Genomic DNA, 19734 nt, shown 5'->3' with positions numbered 1-19734 from the left:
ACTATACTATGTGTCTTTTTGTATTTGTAGTATTAAAAACCACTATCCTTTGGTGGAACGATCTGGACATGTTTTCCATCAATCGCACCCAAACAATGAGGAAATTGCCACTTCTCTTCAAAATCTGAAGCGATTTTCATCCACTCATTTGCTGTTTTAAGAAACTGGAACAAAAAGTTTTTTTAGATTCTGAGCGGATCGATGTGTATGTGTGTTTTCAACAGTATCTTATCTGATAGGAAAGTGAATCTAGTTAGTACTTTGGGGGATGAATGTTATTATTCATTAATTATTATTTCATTAATATTGTTAATTAATATTTATATTTATTAATTTTGATGTTAAGAAAATAAATTTATTAAAAAGCATTTTTTTGCTTATTTCACTTATATTTTTAAAGAATATTACAAGATTAAAATAATATATTTAAGAGAATATCCGCACTCTAGTTATATTATTATATTTTCATCCACTACGCTAGTTCCAAAATTTGTAATAAAAGCATGTTTTTCATCGAGAGTGCATAGCGTTCAAGACCATGATAGTTACTTTATTCCTTATCACTAATAAGTAAACTAATTTATTATCATTACAATATGAATATATTCTTGTTATCAGTATTGAGAATTGGAATTATTTTCAAATTATATTTTATATTTTTATGTTTATTTAAATTTCTTACGTTATATTTTGTATGTAGTTCTTTAACATTTTATATGTAACTTATATACTGTTTGTCTACATAAATTTTAATTATTAACCTCTATATTATTACTTCCTTAGTATAATTTACTGATCAAATTACTTAATGTTTCTTTGTCTGTCTACTGTGAAATTTAACTCACGTTTATTATTAATTATTTTGGCCTTGCTGGTCATAACACCGTTGATTGGTCATTATTATCTTTCAAAGGTTATTGTTCAATTAAAAGAGTACTAAATATATATTATTTAAAATAAATATATATATATACCTTCCAGGAAGAAAAAGATGGATTTGAAAACTCTTATAATACACATTCAAAAGTGGAAGCTTATGAAGACTATGGAGTTCTTAGAGCTACCGACTTAAAACATAGAATAGCTGAACTAGTTAGAATAAAAAGTATTATAAATTACACATGGATAAAGTATGAAATATGCATTTTATTTATCATGAATTATTATATTGTTTTAGATTCTGTAAATAATGAGTTAAGGAATATTGAGGGCAAACGACAAAAACTTCTTAGTGAACTCTCTCTAAACCATAAAAAAATTGAAGATGCCAAAACAGAGCTCATACGACAAGAAGCAGAGTTAGAAAAACTTAAAATTTCTGTTAAACAAGTAATAATTAAATTAAAAAAATAATTAATTGTGAATAAATTAAACTTTTCAAAAAATAAATACTAGTTATTATTTAATCTTAGGCTCAAGTTGCAGAAAATGAAGCTGTTGCACAGAATTCTCCCCGTCTTGCTCCACCAACTGTTATATTACCTGCAAACCCTCCATCATTCATACCTTTAGTTAAGACTCATTCTTATAAGTGTCATAATATGAAAAATTGTTTTGATTATTCTCGATGTTCTTTAACATCAGGGTTTCCATTTTATTTTTACCATTCTGAAGAATTTTCTGAATTAGTTTCTACTTCATTAAATAAAATTGTATTTCAGGTTTTACGCTACAATCCACATTTTACCAATAGTTCAGATAAAGCTTGTATTTATGTAGCTCTAATTGGTGAAACTCATAATTCTATTAACACAACTCAATTAAATCAGCTTCCATTCTGGGGGGGTGATGGTAGAAATCATATTCTATTTTATTTAAGTAAAAATATGTATAATAGGCCAAATTTTGATCAAAATATAAATTTCGGGCGTGCCATAATTGCTCAATCATTTTGGGATGAAAAAAATTTTCGTTTAGGCCATGATATATTATTACCTGCTAGTTTTGGACCTCCTGGCGGAGATGTATGGATGGATTCTCCGTACATGTTGCCAGCAAGAAGAAAATATCTTTTGTCTTTTGAAGGATATAAAAATGTTAACTCATCGAAGAACCAACAAAGCTTTGGTAAATCATATATTTATTTATAATTTAGAATTAAATTGTTATTATTTTTCAATTTACTTTATTTTTAGTCGAAATGGTACAAACATTTTTAACACAAACAACCATTGATCAATTTTACATAAAAACTGATTGTAAAAATAACAGAATTGGTAGCAATGTATTTGACTGGTGTTTGTGTGGCAATGAAACTAAACGCAAAGAGTTCCTTACTCAGTCTACTTTTACTTTGGTCCCTGCGCCTTTAGATATTGATATGATATCAACTGCAATGATGCAAGCTCGAATTTATGAATCATTAAAATTTAGTGCAATTCCGGTATTTTTAGAACACGACAGAATTGGATTACCTTTTGATGAAGTAAAATTAGTTTTTAATATATAAAATTGTAAATATCGAAAGAAAAACTGTATTTCAAAATATATTAGGTGATTGATTGGTGTAGAGCTGCTGTATGCATAGTAGGAGAAAGAGTTCCAGAACTGCATTGGCTGTTAAGGACTATTCCTGATAATGATATTCTGATGATGAGAAGACAGGGTAGAATGTTGTACGAAAAATATTTTGGAACTGTACAATCTATTTTGGATACTACTCTTGCTCTTATACGTAATAGAATTGGTATACCACCATTGCCAGTGATTGATGTACCATCACCTAGTATATTCAGTGAAAATTTTAAAGTGAGTTTAATTGTAACTAAAAATTTTATTTTATTTTAATATTTATATTTAATTTAGCCAATTAAAATGGATCCTATTATTCCGGATGCTGAGCCAGAAGAAAGCTTAGGTCCTTTGGAACCACCTTTTAAGTCTCCAGATTTTAAAAGAAATTATACAATAATGAAAGTTCAAGGTTATGAATTATGGAATGGTTGGGGAGATCCATTTAAACTTTACCCTTATACACCTTTTGATCCATTGCTACCATCAGATGCAAAATTTATTGGTTGGTAAATTTATTTTTGAATTAATTGTGTATTATTTTTTAAAACCTAAAATATATTGTCTTTTGTGTAGGATCTGGTAAAGGTTTTCGGCCAGTAAACAATGGAGCTGGTGGTGCAGGTAAAGAGTTTTGTCAGAGTCTTGGAGGAAACTCACCACGTGAACAGTTTACTATTGTAATACTCACTTACGAACGGGACCAAGTAATTATAATATAATATGATTCATACCTGTTTTTTTAAAATTTGGAATAGTTATTCATTTACTATATTTTACTAGGTGCTTATGAATTCACTTAGTAGATTGAATGGTTTACCTTATTTAAATAAAGTACTTGTTGTATGGAATTCTCCTAAACCACCTCTTGAAGACTTACGATGGCCAGAAATTGGTGTACCTATACATGTTGGAATTTATTTGATTTTAATTTTTTATAATATTTTATATATAAATAATATGAATTTCTTCTATGCAGGTCATTCAGGCAGCTAAAAATAGTCTTAATAATAGATTTTTACCTTATGAAGCAATCGAAACTGAAGCTGTATTATCAGTTGATGATGATGCTCATTTGAGACATGATGAAATCATGTTTGGATTTAGGTAAATTTTATATAATTTTTTTCATCTTTGTATATTTTATATAAATTATTTATTTATATTAACATATTATTAAGGGTTTGGAGAGAACAGCGAGATAGAGTTGTAGGTTTTCCAGGACGGTTTCACGCATTAGATCTTAATAATGGTGGATGGCTTTATAATTCAAATTATAGTTGTGAATTATCAATGGTTTTAACAGGCGCTGCATTTGTACATAAATATTATTTATATTTGTATTCCTATTGGTTGCCTCAAGCTATTAGAGACAAAGTAGATCAGTATATGAACTGTGAAGATATAGCAATGAATTTCTTAGTGTCTCATGTCACCAACAAACCTCCTGTTAAGGTAGCAGTAAATAAAAAATTAAAATTTGTTGTTATAATAATATAAATATAAATTTTAGGTAACTTCTAGATGGACTTTTCGCTGCCCTGGGTGTCCAGTATCATTGTCTGAAGATGAAACCCATTTTCTAGAGCGGCATAAATGTATAAACTTTTTTACTCAGGTAAAATGCATTGATCTTATTTTTTGATTGTTTTCTTATTCTTAAACAAGTTACAATAATCATGTTTACATATTTAAACTATTTATCAATTCACATCAAAACATCATTTTTACTACTTTTTATCATTAAATATGCATTATGTTTTAGATATTTGGATATACGCCTCTTTTAAATACGCAGTTTCGAGTAGATTCTATACTATTTAAAACACGAATACCACATGATAAACAAAAATGTTTTAAATTTATTTAATATTTATAACTATAAGATCCAGGATTTGTTCAGTCTACATTTCTGACCGTTTGTGACTGTAATATGAAGAAACAAGACTGATAATTTTAAATTTAACGAAAAAATATAGTAGACATTTCTTTTGTTTAAATATAATCATGTTTTATGTAAAAGATAGACTATTGTAATAGGTAAACACATTAAATAGCAGTAAAGCTTGTATCTGGTTGCCTAGTTACCGTGTCATAACAATACATGTACTCTTTTCCAGTTCTGTTATTGACTAATTTACTATTGTTTTTAAAAATTATAGTTATTATTATTTATTATTATATTTAAATTTATAGTATAATTGTATTGAAATAATATGATTTATAATAAAAAACAATAATCATGGTAAATTGTTCATTATTACCTAATTTTTAAATCCTATTGTTTAATTTTGTATCAAAAATTATTATTTCTAATTTATAAATAAATAAAAAAATATTTTATATATAGAAATAAATAAATAAAAGCATAGCCTGGAGTATTATTATATTTGTAAAGTAAGGTTTTGAATTAAAAATTCAATATACCATCAGGTATATTCAAAGTTAATAAAATTGGGTTCAAATTTAAAAAAATTAAATTACAATTCAATGAGTTACTAAGTTTTTATTTATTTATTTCTAAATATAAACAATTTTTTTATTTATTTATATAATAATTTATGACTAATAACCATAAATTAATTTTTTATTTATTATTTTCAGGAGGGTAATATTTCTGTAAATGAACATCATAAAAATGTCATTAAAACTTATGTTGAATTCATGTCTCACCAAAAAAATCAATCTATTATAGTAATTAATAAAATGTTTGAAGAAGTTTTTAAAACAAAGTACTAATCTGTAAAAGATTTTTAATTAAAACTGCATTTATTTAAAATAAATTTTTTTTTAAAGTTTGTTAGATGAAACTTTCACAAAAGAAGAAGTAAAGAATATTTTGAATAATTTAGAAAAAGTACTGACACATGAAATAAAATGTGAATTATCTGCATTTACTAACACCAATCTTTTAATGATGTATCAATTTTTTCAACAAGCTGAAAAGTGGCACCTAAGGCTCAATGCAGATATATCAGAAATGCAAAATAAGTATAAAATATATTTTAATATTTATTGGTTGAAATTCTAAATATAAATTATGGATTTATAGAGAATTATTGTTAGAGATGGAAAGAATTGAATCCAATTATGACATAATGAACCAAACATTAGAAAAAAAGAAGCTTTTACCAATTACTGATCACATTACCAATGATTTTGCAGAAATGCTACAAAAAAGATTACAACAACTAGAAAGTCATAATTCTAAACTGAAAACAGATTTGAAATTTTTGGAAGACAATGTAAAATGTTTATTTGTATTAAACAAAATCAAAAATAATTAAATTTATGAATATGTTTTAGTATAATCAATTAAGTAAGGAAAATCAAACACTCAAATTACAAATTGAAGAACAAGGAAATCAAATAAGTTCTCAGAAAAATGTAGTTGAATGTGAAGTTCAGACTCAGAATATATTTTATGTAAGTAGATTTATAAAAAAAAATTGTGTAAATTTAAGAATTTTAAATAAAAGTTGTTTACATTTAGGAAAAAACAAATGATCATGAAGAATGTAAAATTACTTTAAATCAGTTAAAAAATGAATTAATAATAGTGCAATCACAATTAACATTGTCAAATTTGGTACGTTTATTATATATATACACCCATATAAAATAAAAAGTAGATTTAGATAAATAATGTTGATTAAATTAATACATTTTTATTTGTTATATCGCAAGTTATAGTTATACTATTTTAATAACTAAATATCATTACCATATCGTATACATTTTACTTACTTTGAATGCCATTCATTTATAAATACTTAAGTTTAATCTTAAATTATTAAATTATTTATTGACAAAATATAATAACAATTCATAGATTATATTTTCTACAACTCCATTAAAACTAAACAATTTAAATATTCATAAATAATTACCCAATTACTGGTTTGATATATTTAATTTGTATGAAATAATATTTTCAGGTTACTATTCTGTTTTTATATATGAAATAAAATATATTTTGTCATGTATACAAATAAATAACTTAGTAAAATGTAATAGTAAATATGATATTTCATATTTATGTTTTTTTATTTCAAAATTTTTTTTTAAAAATTGTGATTACAAATTATTGTAAAATGTATTGTAGTTTTTATGAAAATTATATCAGTATATGTTTAACATATGTTTTTTAAAATATAACATATGGAGTAATTATTAAATTTTAACATTCCCTTTTAGTTAAGGCCTTTTAGACATCTTTTATCACTAGTTATTACATGAATAAATATAAATTATGCAGTCATATTTTAATCTGTTGCAACAAAGACAATTGTTATAATCATTAAATAAATTACTTAAATCTTAAATATAATAATAATTAGAATGATTAAGTTTTTTTTTTTTTTAAGGAATTGGAAAGAAAATTTAATGACACTGCAGCATACAATAATATGAAGAATATAATAACAAAAAAAAATGAACAGGTTCGCAGCCTAAGAGATCGTTTGCTCGTTTACGAAAAAGAAGACAGTGAAGAAAATGTTTGATTTGAACTTTAATTAGTTATGAACGCAATAGTTTATAATACATGTTAAATACTTAGTTAGATAACAGCCATATTCTGATAACTAAAATCTAGTTATTAATTAAATACTTAGGTACTAATATATAAATTAACAACATAGTATTAAGTTTTCAAGAAAATTTATATGTATAATTCAAGTACTAAAAATATAAAATACGTATAGACACAAGTTTCAATACCTACTATTGGTATGTTACTTGGTTTGTACCAGAAAGTTTGGTCACACTCCTATTAGTCATGTTATATAATTCATATTATGAGTCAACTTGAAAGTTCAGTGTATTCTATGAGTTTGCTCGTTTCGATTTACTAAAAAATATTTAATGAACAATTAAGTTAATAAAATTAATTGATAATTGACATTAAATAAAAAATAATACGATTATTAATAGGTAACATACAAAATTGATCATGATTATTTAATTCCTTAATCAATATAATCTTATATAATCTTTAAGTTAAGTTTTTCTAGGTTGTCGACCAAAAAAAAAAAAAGTCGCTAAACAAAAATATAATTTATATACATGCATGTTACACTTCCTTTATTTCTTTTGTTTAAAACATTTATAAGTAATAGTAATTAAGAACACTTCTTTATTATTTTACATAACATGTATTTTAATACGCTTTTTATCAATTATTGTGATGGCGTCTGAGCGCAGGGGCGCAATTTCAATGAAAAAACTGGCGGTGCTGAAGCTCTTCTATCTTTTTCATGTTCCTTAATGGTTATAGACACCCGCAAACCATATAATTCAACAGTTACTAAAATATTTGGTAAATATATGAATATTTCTAAATTTAAATTGTTCACTTTGATTTTATATTTTTATTGTGCGTATAACGAATTACCAATCTGTAAACACAAATGTTTTACCACATGATTACTTTTAGATTCTGTCTGTAGCGAAGGATATTATGGTTTTATAATGATGTTTCTATTTTATTTATTAAACATTTTTTCGGATAGAAGTACTGGTCCAAATTTTTTTTTTTATGACCTTTTTTAGATTTTAAATTGGCATGCGGCCAAAAAAAAAAGATTCTTTAAAATCTTAATAGTTTTTCTGGGCATGAGGAAAACACTGTCCTGAAATGGTAAAAATACGCTGTAAATAAGACTTTCACATTTCAAATTTTATTTATTTAGTCATAATTCCAAAAGTAATGTGGGTAGAAACTTGAAACTTTTACCGTTGGGAGTTTGATAGGTACTTATTGCTTTGTTCTCAGACTAGTTTATGATCCTACTTCTAGAACAGGGCGATTGATTTATTGTTGATCATTTCCTATTGCACTGTTAGAATTGGTTTCATTTCGCCACAAGCTTTTAATAATACTGTGTTGGGCTGCACATGTTACCAATTTTTCAATTTTTGCTTCCAGGGAAACGATTTGTGTTGCTACGGTTAAGGTGGTTCCAGTCGGAAAAAAAAATCGTTTTTAGACCCTCCGCTCTGACAAGATAGTGAGACTTTAGATGGTTTGATTTTAATGAAGTAAGAATAATAACATTTCTTAACATCTCTTCTAGAGAACGGTCGGAGCTTTTTCTTAATGTTTGAACTTTTGACAATATTATAATATACAAATTTAAATTTTTACAACATTTTTGTTCAACCATACGTATTGAATAAATTTATATTTCTAAAAAATTCTTCGACCGTTTTTTAGAGAATATGTTAATAATTGTTAGGATTGTTACGGAATCAAAATCGCACCAACCAAAGTTTTACAATTTTGTCACATAAGAGGTAGGTTTTAAATTAAAATTAACCGTATACTTTTTCATAATTTAATATATTGACATGTGCCTGCGAGTGCAAGAACGCCGATAACATATACACTGTGGTGTGTGCTCACACACACTAATGTTCATTTACACTCGTACACATTGACATGATCCTGTTGTACTTGCTATATAATTTGTCTAATTCTTATTCCTCAGAAAATAACCAACTGGAATCGTCTTGGTCTATCTGGGAACAGCTAGATATAGCCCTTCGCAGAGGCGTATATAAGAGGGGTTGGGAGTTTAACTTCCTCTATTGTCAAAAGCTCAGCTTATAAATAAATAGATAATAATGAAAATAACTATTACCTAAATATATCAAGCCTCCCCATAAATAACTTTTACCGACACCCATGACCCTTCCTGTCTCCTCGGGTTTTATTTTATTAATAGAGGTATTTAAAATTTGGAGGTCACTCATTTCCAGAAGGCAATGGCTGAAAGATCCAGAATCTTGTCCCTCTACCTCCCGGGGGATAAATATTTTATATGCTTTATTTAGATCTTAATATAATGCACATTAAATTACTGCTGATCTGTATGTAAAGTAGTAAAAGTGAACTGAACTAAACGATTAGTGAAATAGAAAACATACAACTGCGTGAAATTGTATCTAGCGAATAATATGAATTCTTCATTCCCATTTGTATTTTTTATTAGATATTAAATTGAAAGATGCAGTATATCTTTTAATTTATAATATATTTATCCTCTGTTTTACAAATAAACAAATAAATATCAGTGATGACACAGTATTAAATTTAAAATTAATTATTTAAATAATTCAGACGGTAGTACAAAATCAAAATGGACAAGGCTCGTACTATCTTCATAATATCATTCGTATACAAAAAATAAAATAAAATGTATACACTAAATAGGTATACATACGAACTATGAAGTAACCACTTGATATTAATTAAAACAAATAATTTTAGGAAGCAGATGCACACAGGGACTCGCATCATTGAATCCAAACAGTATTATATTAATATTTAAACGTTAAAATCATAAATTGAATGCTTATAGTCAAATTGCCCTCTGAAATTAATCATTATAATTATATATTTAATTAAATATTAATCATTATACCACCAACAAGAATTAAATGTTCATATGTATTCAGTATTAATGTTCATACGTAGTTCCTATATTATGCACATAAACTGTTTTTTTCTAATGTTCCTTCTAAAATTTGGATTACCTACTCCTCCAATGATTTGTTCTACCTACAGGCTTGCATCAATACAGATAAATCCATTACGTATATCAGTTATATGTTATTTTATATGTCTATGGGTCTTCTTCTCTTCCTCTTTCTCTTAACTATTTGGGAACGACCACCCTTGATTTAAACTTCCAACATCGCACATACCAACGGCCTTCATATAATTCTTAATCGTATCGAACCATCTCTTTTTTGGTATTACTTTTCCTCTTTTCCTTTTAACGTTAATTTTTATAACAACTCTTACTGCATTTTTTGGCTGCATCCGAATTGCGTGCCAAAAAAAATGAACACAAAAACATTTTTCTTCTTGTCTCATCACATGCCCAAACCATCTCTTTTTCTCTCATCTTGTACACTATAAATGTTACACCAACGTTTACCTCTCATATGTTCTAACCTACCACATGTCTCCACGAACTACTAAAAACTACGTAGAGGTAGGAGTAATTTTTTATATTTAAAATATTACCACAGATTATACAAAGTAATAATAATTATAAAGGTTAACAAAGGAAGCATAGAAGGAAAAAACCACAGAGGGAGACCAAGACTAGAATATATTCAACAAATAATAAAAGACCAAGGATGCAACACATTTGTAGAAAGGAAAAGGAAAGCGGATGGTAGAGAAGAATGGAAGATGGCTGCAAACCAATCTACGGATTAAAACCACAGAGAGAAAATAATTATACGTGACCTCTGCTATTACTCCGGAAAATCATAACACACGCCTTTATAATTTGTAAATATTATATAATAATCCGTGGTTGATTTTTTATATTTATTAATTATTATAAGACAAAATATCAAAAATCAAAATCGTCAAGTTATTAAATTTAATATTTAATAAGTTATTAGGTTTTTTATTTTGAAAATTATTATTTTTCTTACTGCTAAAAATTATGAGTAATCAACGACCCATTGGTGTTGGAAATCTAACTGAGTTAACGCAGGACATTTTTGATGAATCCACCACAGACAATAATGTTGGCTTTAAATCATTAGGATTAACAAGTAAAAATTTAATTAATTTCCATACAAACATTTTTATTGTATTTAATCGGTCAAGTGTTTAATTGTAGATTTACCAGTAACATTTGAAGAAGCTCAGCATGAATCAGGTAAATAAAACAAAGTTCACAATTTTGTAGTACATTTGTGTAAGTTTTTATCAAAATTATTTATTTTTTCATGGAGTAATTAATGATTTTTTTTTTAATATTTTACGTAAAAACATTTTTTTTTCATAATTATATAAAAAGAAAAAATGGAATTGAGGTGAAGTAAAGTATCTTCGTGATATAGGCAATTTTATGTTACTATTTGTTGAACATTTAATGTGATTCCCTATTACACGATTAACTAGAAAATTACATTGATCCTTAAAAACATTTTGGTCATTTTAATGATCAATGTAATTTTCAAGTCTACCGTGTAATAGGGAATTATATTATGCGTTTAACAAATAAATTAACGAAATTGCTTATTCCACGAAAATATCTCACTTCACTCTACTTGTTTTTAATTATACTTTGAAAAGTTTTAGTCTGTCTTAAGGTAACTTTACTCATCGCTTTTATATTAAGCAAAAATCACTTTTTAATTTTTATTGTATTTTAAATTGTATGTATTGTTTTTATTGAAAATTTTGTATCTTCCCATCCAGATAAGTTATTAATAATTTTTGTATTTGTTTATGGACATAACAACAAGAAATACGCACTTACGCAGAGTATCACATTTAATAATATAATATAGCTTCTAATCTTATAAGTTTTGTATTCTAAATAAAGCGAAACATATGTTGTGGAATGTATAAAAATTTATACATAAATATAGCAATAAAAAAATTTAAATAAAACTATTTTATTACTTTCTGCAGGAACTGGAATCTATCAGATTTTATTATTAATAGTATGTGGCATAGTGAATATGTCATGTAGTATATCTACGACAGCTATATCATTAATTACACCTGCAGCCGAAGTAGATTTAAATTTAAATTCGACAACTAAAGGAGTGTTAAATGGAGCACCATTTTTGGGTAAGACTACTATACAGCTATTTAAAACATGAAGTATAAACATATAAACATTAGGTTAACATTTTTTATTATTACAGTAATCCCTCGTTATTCGCGAAGGTTACGTTCAGCAAACCTGCGTGGATAACGAGACCATTAATCATTGTAAAAAGGGAGATTAGGTTTAATTTTTTTTAATTTTAAAATATAATTATTAATCAATTATTAATTTTTTTAATTCCTACAACTAATTTATTTATTATCTATCGTATTGTTACTTCATTTTTACGTATTTCTCGAAAACTAGACTCATTCATTTTGTACGTTCTAGCAAGTGACGTTACAGTACCACCATTTTTTAATTTGTCTAAAATTTCAATCTTTTGAACAAGTAATAAAACATTTCTTCTCCTTTTTATTGAAATTTTACATTGAGAAGCCATTCAAAAATATTTTCACTACCAAATTTATTAAAAACTGCTGTACACACATCATGCACAAATATTACCTTACAACTGAGCAATTGACGATTATTAATCATGCATGTGTAGGTAACCTTTTGTGGTTTATCTGCAATAAGTATAAGTATGTATAATATATGTATATGTGTTATACCTATAGCGATATAACAACAATTATTGTCAAAAATAAATTTCTACAGTGTTCGTGTAATAACGGTAAAATGTTATCGCAATTGCAATCGCATTAATAATATGTTATCGTGAACCCAATCGCGGATAATCGAAACCATGGATAACGAGGGATTACTGTATTATTAGTATGAAAATTATGAAAAATATAAAAATGATTATTACTATACTTAGCCAAACAATTTTTTCTTTAGGAATGGTGTTTGGTGCATATTTTTGGGGAGTTTGTGGTGATATGAAAGGAAGGCGGTTTGTTATTTTGGCTTCAATGGGAATGGATGCGTTGTGCTCTGTTCTTTCTTCTTTGACACAGGATGCTTTATATTTTTTAATAATTAGAATAGGAAATGGATTCGCGTAAGTTATTTAAAATACTCGAATTAAATAATGTATGTTTATCCTACAGTTTTTTTTCAAATTCAGTTATTTAAAATTCAATATGACTTTATGATTTTACAAGCCGAAACATATTATTTTAAATAGTTTTGAAACAGTAATTAAGCTTTTTAATTGTTTATAAAAATAAATTTCTCGTTAAGCTATAAATTCAAAATAATAATTCTGGGATTATGAGAGAAGTGTGTCCTTGTGTCAAGTATACCACTATTATGTAGTCTCACAAGAACTTTATTTTCAGTATAATTGGTGCTACTTGTATGATTTATGTGTATTTTGGAGAATTTTTATCACCCAACAAAAGAGATATTTATTTACTTTCCCTCGAAATATTTTGGGTTTTAGGAATAATCGCAGGACAAGGTAAACATGTATACTATTTATTTTACATAATCCAAGCTAATAAATTTTAATGAAAATATAGAATTTTAATTTAGGAATAACATTTTTTTTTTCAAATTCATCCCAACAATGTTGTAATAATGTATAATATATACATATGTATATGTACTTATTCATACTTTAGGTATAGCTATGGTAATAATTCCCAGTGATCTAGTTTTGCTGTCAAATACTTATATTGTATTCAATGCGTGGAGAGCTTTTATATTTTTATCATCTATACCAAGTTTCATTGGATTCATATTGATTTACTTATACCCAGAATCTCCACGATATCTTATGTATAGAGGTCGTATGATCGAATCAAGAGATATTCTTGAAAAGATTTATATCGTAAACAACAAAAATACAGTTGCATCATACCCGGTATTTACAATATATTTATCACATATTTATAGTTTTAATAAATAAATTAGTTTAAAATATTATTTTAAATAGATTAAACGATTAATTTAAAAAGTTTTTTAATAAATTATCAAACACTTGTATATTTACAAAATTACATATTTACTGTAGAATTATTATTTAAATTTAAATGATTAAGTTATTATTGTAATAAATTATTGTAGTAAATTATTATTATTTTTTAGTAGTTAATAATTATAAAATTTAAGGTGACAAGTTTCACTCAAACCTATTCAGCAATTGGATTTAACAGAGCTTATATTGAAGGAATTCCATTTATGACAAATCTCAAGATAAGATTAATTACTTTAAAAAATGGTCATAAGACTTTATTCACCTCTTACGGTCGAAAAATTATTGTCACGAGTGTTATTGAGTTTTGTTTAATGGCATCGTAAGTATTTAAAAATGTTCTGTACAAAACCATGGAGATTGCTAATTGTTTTATTCTAATACCTACCTACAAATTCTTTTGTCATAATAATAATAAATATATTATAAAGATATGGTTAAAGATTATAGTACTAAAGTTTCTATTTATAATATACTTTTTTGACAATAGATTTTGTTACAACTCTTTTAAGTCAAACATATTGTTGAAAAAAAAAATGATAGATTTACACATACGTATATATATAACCCCAAAAATAATTGATCAATAACAAAACTGCAGTGGTCTACTTAATGGACGAAGAATTTATTTTTTTTTATTTGTGCATTTCAGATATATTGCCGTTCTTTTATGGTTACCAGAACTGTTTTCTAGATACTACGAATTTAAAAAAAAACGGTTAGAAGATGTATATATATGCACAGCTTCAGAATGGGTATTGAAATACCAGAGTAATGATACAGTTAGAGAGGTTTCAGCCGACGCTTATTTTGCAGCTATGCTTGTGTCTTTGTCTACAGTACCCCCCATCATAATCACCGGAATCTTAATTAAATATGTTAACAAAAAAATTTTGTTATGTACGTATATTACATTTAAAATGTAAAAACACATTATTTTGCAGGTTTATTGGCTTAAGATTGAATGTGTTACGGTTACAAAATTGTATTACTTATTTATTATTAAATTAAGGCTTCAACTTCAATGGTTATTATTCTGTGTGTAGGTATTTAAAAAAAGAGTTAGACAATTTTGATATGAATAAGATTACTTTTTGATGAGATTTTTTTTGCTAATATTTTTGCTGAGAGCCTCTTCCATATTCTATCGTATGGAATGGTTACCTCTTGTATTCTGGTAATCTGTGCAGATGGATAAGAAAGTTTTGAATTTTTTAGCACGGGGAGGTGGATTTTTATTAATTAGGTATAAATAGGTTTTGGAGAAGTGTCCAATTCTGAATTTTGTTATGAAGATTTCATGGCACCTCATGAAGTTCTGAAGGATGTGCTATTTTTGGTACTTTTCTTGGTCTTTAAAAGTATGTTGGAGGGTGAAATTAAGTCCAAATAATTTTACGGTATTATATGCCTACATTTTTTGTTCGATAAGAATTTTAATATCATTGATTAGTAAATTGGTTAATATTAGTAACCATGTAATTTCCATATTATTTTAGTTTGAGTTTAGTTCAGTTTAGATGTTTTTGGTTTTTTCGTTTGTGGGGAGAAGGTTTTGAAGGACTAAAAGAGAAACTGAGTAAATTACTTAGGATTAGTATATCGTTTGAAATACTCGTTTTGGCGAATATAATTCATGGGCCCAACTAGTGCCTAAATATTTGGGGTGCTGAAATTTCTGAAAATAAAATTTAAAGATATTTCACTGTAATTATTATAGATTATGTAGATCTGATAGAACAGGAATGCTTAATTTGAACTCATGGGTGCTAAAATGATATAATTGTTTCATAAATTGTTTGGTTTTCTGCAAAGAATATATTAGTTTCTGAGGAGAGTTTGTGTTGTATTGAATAACTTCAAAGCTACCTTCTTATGTTGATTCAAATGCATCAATATACATTTTTTTGAAGTAAGAAAATGCACTCTCAATAATTTCATAACATTTTGAGGTGATAATTTTTGAATTTTTTTTTGTTTATTGTACCTTAATTGGTCAGAATTTAGTTTAATTTACTAAAATTAAGGAGGATATTTTTGAAATATAATTTTATTTTTTATAGATATATAGATATTAAATTTATTGCTCAGATGAGAAAATATGTTTTGTAGGTAAGGCAGTGGGTTCTTTACGAGGTTCGCTGTATCTGTATTTTTGTTATTAAAAATGTTTTAGTATCCTATACGATTTGGAATACTTTTTTATTTTTTTATTTTTACATAATTTAAAAGATTTTATCTGAGGCGTTTGAGAGATAGTTCATCAGCATAATATAGAATACTACCTATTGGACTGGTTCTAAATATTCCTATTGATATGTGTATTTTTTAATTAAAAAAAGTATTAAATGATTTTAATTTATAAGTTATATTTTAATATTAAAGAATCTGGGTTATAGATAAAGTAATAAGTGTTATATTATTATTATTTATTTGGGTAGGGGGGCATAAACTATATGCCGGGGGCGCCAAATTTTTAAATACGGGCCTGACTGTGTATAACTATTTTATTTAAGTAGTTGGATTAAAATTATTTTTAAAAATCTTATTTAACAAAATGCAAAATTTAATTTACTTTATTTATAGGTATGAGTTGTGGAATTCCAATTATATCAGTGGCATTAATAACAATAACCAAAAATGATTTACAAGCAGAAATAATGTGCTGCATTTTTGAAGGATTTACAACCTTGACTGAGCCTATTTTGTTTGTTACAATGGTTGAGCTATTTCCAAGTAATGTAAAGTAAGTTATAGTAAAATAACTTTCAGTAAATAGTACTACATAATCAAATGTTAATTTTATTCAGAGGAGTGGCATTCTCTATGACTGTAATGATTGGTCGATTAGGTGCTATATTTGGAATAATTGTTTTTGGTATATTGATTGATAAAAATTGTACTTTGACATTTTATCTCATAGCTGCTTTATTATTTAGTAAGTATCAGAGTATAGCATATTAAATAGTCTTATATGATACAAATTTATATTTAAATATTTCCTCAACTCATTTACATTTAACAAATCACTAAAACAAAAATGTCTTTATCAGTAGGTATTAGGGACAGGGACATATTTAGGGGGGGGGGGGGTGATATGGTTGTTGGAACACCCCCCATCAACCGTATTTTATGGTATTTCACCAAATTGCAAACTTAATTACAGTATAATTTTACTAAACGTAGGTATATGTAAATATAATAATTTATATAAATACATGGTATTTATAAATGTAAGGAGTAGGGGGGGGGGCAGAATCCCCATTTACTATAAGTCTATTAAATTTTAAAACAATTCCGTTAAATGAATCCTGGATACGCCACTGATTAGGGATAGGCATGAAATCCTAATATCTGAATTATCTGGATATCCGGATATTCAAATCCTGGTTTGAATCAAATTCTTATCCGGATTTATGAATTTGTTTTTTATATAAATTATAATTATTTTTAATTTCTAGTAAAATAAATTATTTTATGAATTTCAATTTACTTATCATGATTTCAACAGTTTTTATAACGTATTATTAGTTACCAAATTTACATTAAATTTATTAAATTGTTGGGTTTACTTTATGGCTGCATCCGAATTGGGTCCCGAATTTAAAATTACTACACTAGTTGGGTCCTGAATTATTTTAGCTATACACTAGTTACTGAATATTTTTTGGTAATTAGTATATTATATTAATATTTTCCTTCCCATTTTTAACAGACTTAGGACTGCCTATGATCTATTTAGACCACAGGCATTGATACATGTATATTTAATCAATGTCACAAGTATGGTAAAAAAAAAATTGTTAGTTTCTTTTCCACTAATTTAAATTTATATTTTATAATGATTATAACTTTTTTAATTTACCTATATGGCTATAATTACATTATATAATATGTATTTTTATACATGATTTTTAATATTTTTACCAACATAATTCTAATAATTTATATTTTAAAGGAAAAGAAACTAAAAAACAAAAAAAACCATAAAAAACATTTTTAATCATACCTGTGATCTAAATAAATTATAGATAGTCCTAAGTCTGTTAAAATGGAAAGAAAAATGTAGTACTTACCAAAAAATATTCAGGAACTAGTGTAATACCTAGAATAATTCAGTACCCAACTAGTGTAGTGCCTATAAAAATCCGGAACCCACCTAGTGTAGTACCTATAAAAATCCGGGACCTCACTAGTACACTACCTGTCCCTAGTACTCAAGATCCAACTCGAATGCTCCGTACTTTATACCTCTATGATTTACAGTGATATGACTGAATACCCAATTACCTTATCTTAACTGCATAACTTTTGAATGGTTATTGAATAAAATTTTCTGAAGATAAGTTGAATTTATACTACAATACAATACAAGAATGATACAATTATAATTGTTATCGATGTAATTATTTACACGAACAAGTTTTCTAACAATTATCAAATAAAAATTATCTTTAAGTATTAAAAAGCATCATGGGGAGATATATTGTAGGAATATTATTAGTAATTGAATAGAAAAATTGAATTGAATAATCCGAATAGTTCAAATAATCCATGAAATCCGGATATGCCCATCATTACTAGGTATAATAAAATCTCAATTCACCGTCAGCTTTTATTAAAACTCACCCATTGCCATAAACTCACAAAAACTAAACATGAAAATCTTATAAAAAAAAAAAAAAAACTGATACCTACAAATTAATTAATTTTATTATAAAACTAATACATATAATATTAAAATTAATATAATTTCCATTATTCATAGTTATGTACACATATGATTCTTCTTTTATCTATCATGTTTGTACCGTTACAGACCAAAGGCGTATTTGAGTTAAGCCATAGGGGGGGGGAGGAATGAAACTAATTTTTATTCAATACAAACTTAAAAATAATTTACAGTTCATTACCTACAGATTATGTTCCTGTTATAATGATAACATATATAATTATAGACTAGTAATTTATATTCTTAATTATTTATGGATTATATTTTTTAAATAAATCAATATATTATATTCAAAATAATACGAGCCATGGGGCAGCAAATGCTCCCTTCACCCCCCTTGTTTCAGACTGATAATTTAGGTTTTATTGTACTTAAATAAAATCCTAATAGTTTGCATACATTGTATATTAAAAACTTTTGTAGAGCTTTACTTAGAATTCAAACACAAGTTTGAAAGAATATCCTTTACTATACAATTTAAACTTATTTCATATAGGGTTTTTTATTAACATGTAGACTACTTTATTATTTTTTACATTATAATATTAAGTAAATTATTTATTTCAGTTGCATTTTTAGCAACAGGATTTTTACCAAGATTGAAAATTGGTGGTAGCCACTAAAGAAAAAATGTTATGTCACCAAGTATCATCAAAATAATTAATTTATAAATTAAAACAACTTAATGGGTGAAAAGAAATGAATTCATATTTTTTTTATTTTGGATTGTCAAGCTTTATGAATAATTTTTGATACTTTATTACTTGTTTACTAAATAAAAATGTTGTTAAATTTTTTTCAGATATAATGATTTATGTAATCTAGTAATTGTGAAAAACAATATTTTATCATTTGTTATTAATGGGTTGGTGTACATTTTAAAACAGAAGTAGGAAAAAAAATGTACATAATTTACATTTTATTTGTCAATGGTTACATTTTCAAGTCAACATATATGAACAGAAAAGTTGATCATT

At 26.2% G+C, this 19734-nt stretch overlaps 3 protein-coding genes across 6 annotated transcripts; all 3 read left to right on the top strand.

Annotated features, from left to right (window-relative positions):
- Nucleotides 1-653: 653 nt before the first annotated feature.
- LOC112688178 (exostosin-3) lies at nt 654-4663 on the top strand. 2 transcript variants are annotated; one of them, XM_025561248.1, is made up of 13 exons: nt 656-913; nt 982-1105; nt 1178-1329; nt 1413-2067; nt 2136-2425; nt 2494-2748; nt 2806-3016; nt 3088-3218; nt 3295-3420; nt 3491-3618; nt 3693-3966; nt 4025-4129; nt 4277-4663. In XM_025561248.1, exons 1-13 carry the CDS (start codon nt 809-811, stop codon nt 4379-4381), a joined length of 2661 nt encoding a protein of 886 aa, XP_025417033.1. In that variant the 5' UTR covers nt 656-808; the 3' UTR covers nt 4382-4663. The 2 variants fall into 2 exon arrangements, with proteins under 2 accessions (XP_025417034.1, XP_025417033.1); XM_025561249.1 differs by lacking the exons at nt 4025-4129; nt 4277-4663 and having other exon boundaries at nt 654-913; nt 3818-3928.
- Nucleotides 4664-4720: 57 nt separating this feature from the next.
- On the top strand, nt 4721-7569 carry LOC112688176 (leucine zipper transcription factor-like protein 1). 2 transcript variants are annotated; one of them, XM_025561246.1, is made up of 7 exons: nt 4721-4756; nt 5116-5243; nt 5308-5502; nt 5564-5756; nt 5818-5937; nt 6005-6100; nt 6879-7568. In XM_025561246.1, exons 1-7 carry the CDS (start codon nt 4754-4756, stop codon nt 7014-7016), a joined length of 873 nt encoding a protein of 290 aa, XP_025417031.1. In that variant the 5' UTR covers nt 4721-4753; the 3' UTR covers nt 7017-7568. The 2 variants fall into 2 exon arrangements, with proteins under 2 accessions (XP_025417031.1, XP_025417032.1); XM_025561247.1 differs by lacking the exon at nt 6005-6100 and having other exon boundaries at nt 6879-7569.
- Nucleotides 7570-10919: 3350 nt separating this feature from the next.
- Nucleotides 10920-19443, top strand: LOC112688179 (synaptic vesicle glycoprotein 2C-like). Of its 2 annotated transcripts, XM_025561251.1 has the most exons (11): nt 10920-11091; nt 11160-11198; nt 11960-12121; nt 12945-13107; nt 13388-13509; nt 13673-13914; nt 14163-14347; nt 14678-14925; nt 16612-16771; nt 16836-16963; nt 19325-19443. In XM_025561251.1, the coding sequence occupies exons 1-11, from the start codon at nt 10980-10982 to the stop codon at nt 19378-19380; spliced, it is 1617 nt and encodes a 538-aa protein (XP_025417036.1). In that variant the 5' UTR covers nt 10920-10979; the 3' UTR covers nt 19381-19443. The 2 variants fall into 2 exon arrangements, with proteins under 2 accessions (XP_025417036.1, XP_025417037.1); XM_025561252.1 differs by lacking the exons at nt 10920-11091; nt 11160-11198; nt 11960-12121 and adding an exon at nt 12784-12878.
- Nucleotides 19444-19734: the final 291 nt, after the last annotated feature.

The sequence above is a fragment of the Sipha flava genome, unplaced genomic scaffold (assembly GCF_003268045.1).
Source record: "Sipha flava isolate LNK unplaced genomic scaffold, YSA_version1 37_pilon_pilon, whole genome shotgun sequence".
Classification (NCBI taxonomy): Eukaryota; Metazoa; Arthropoda; class Insecta; order Hemiptera; family Aphididae; genus Sipha; species Sipha flava.
Note: the sequence above shows the minus strand (reverse complement) of the source record. Positions and strands in the feature narration are given on the sequence as shown.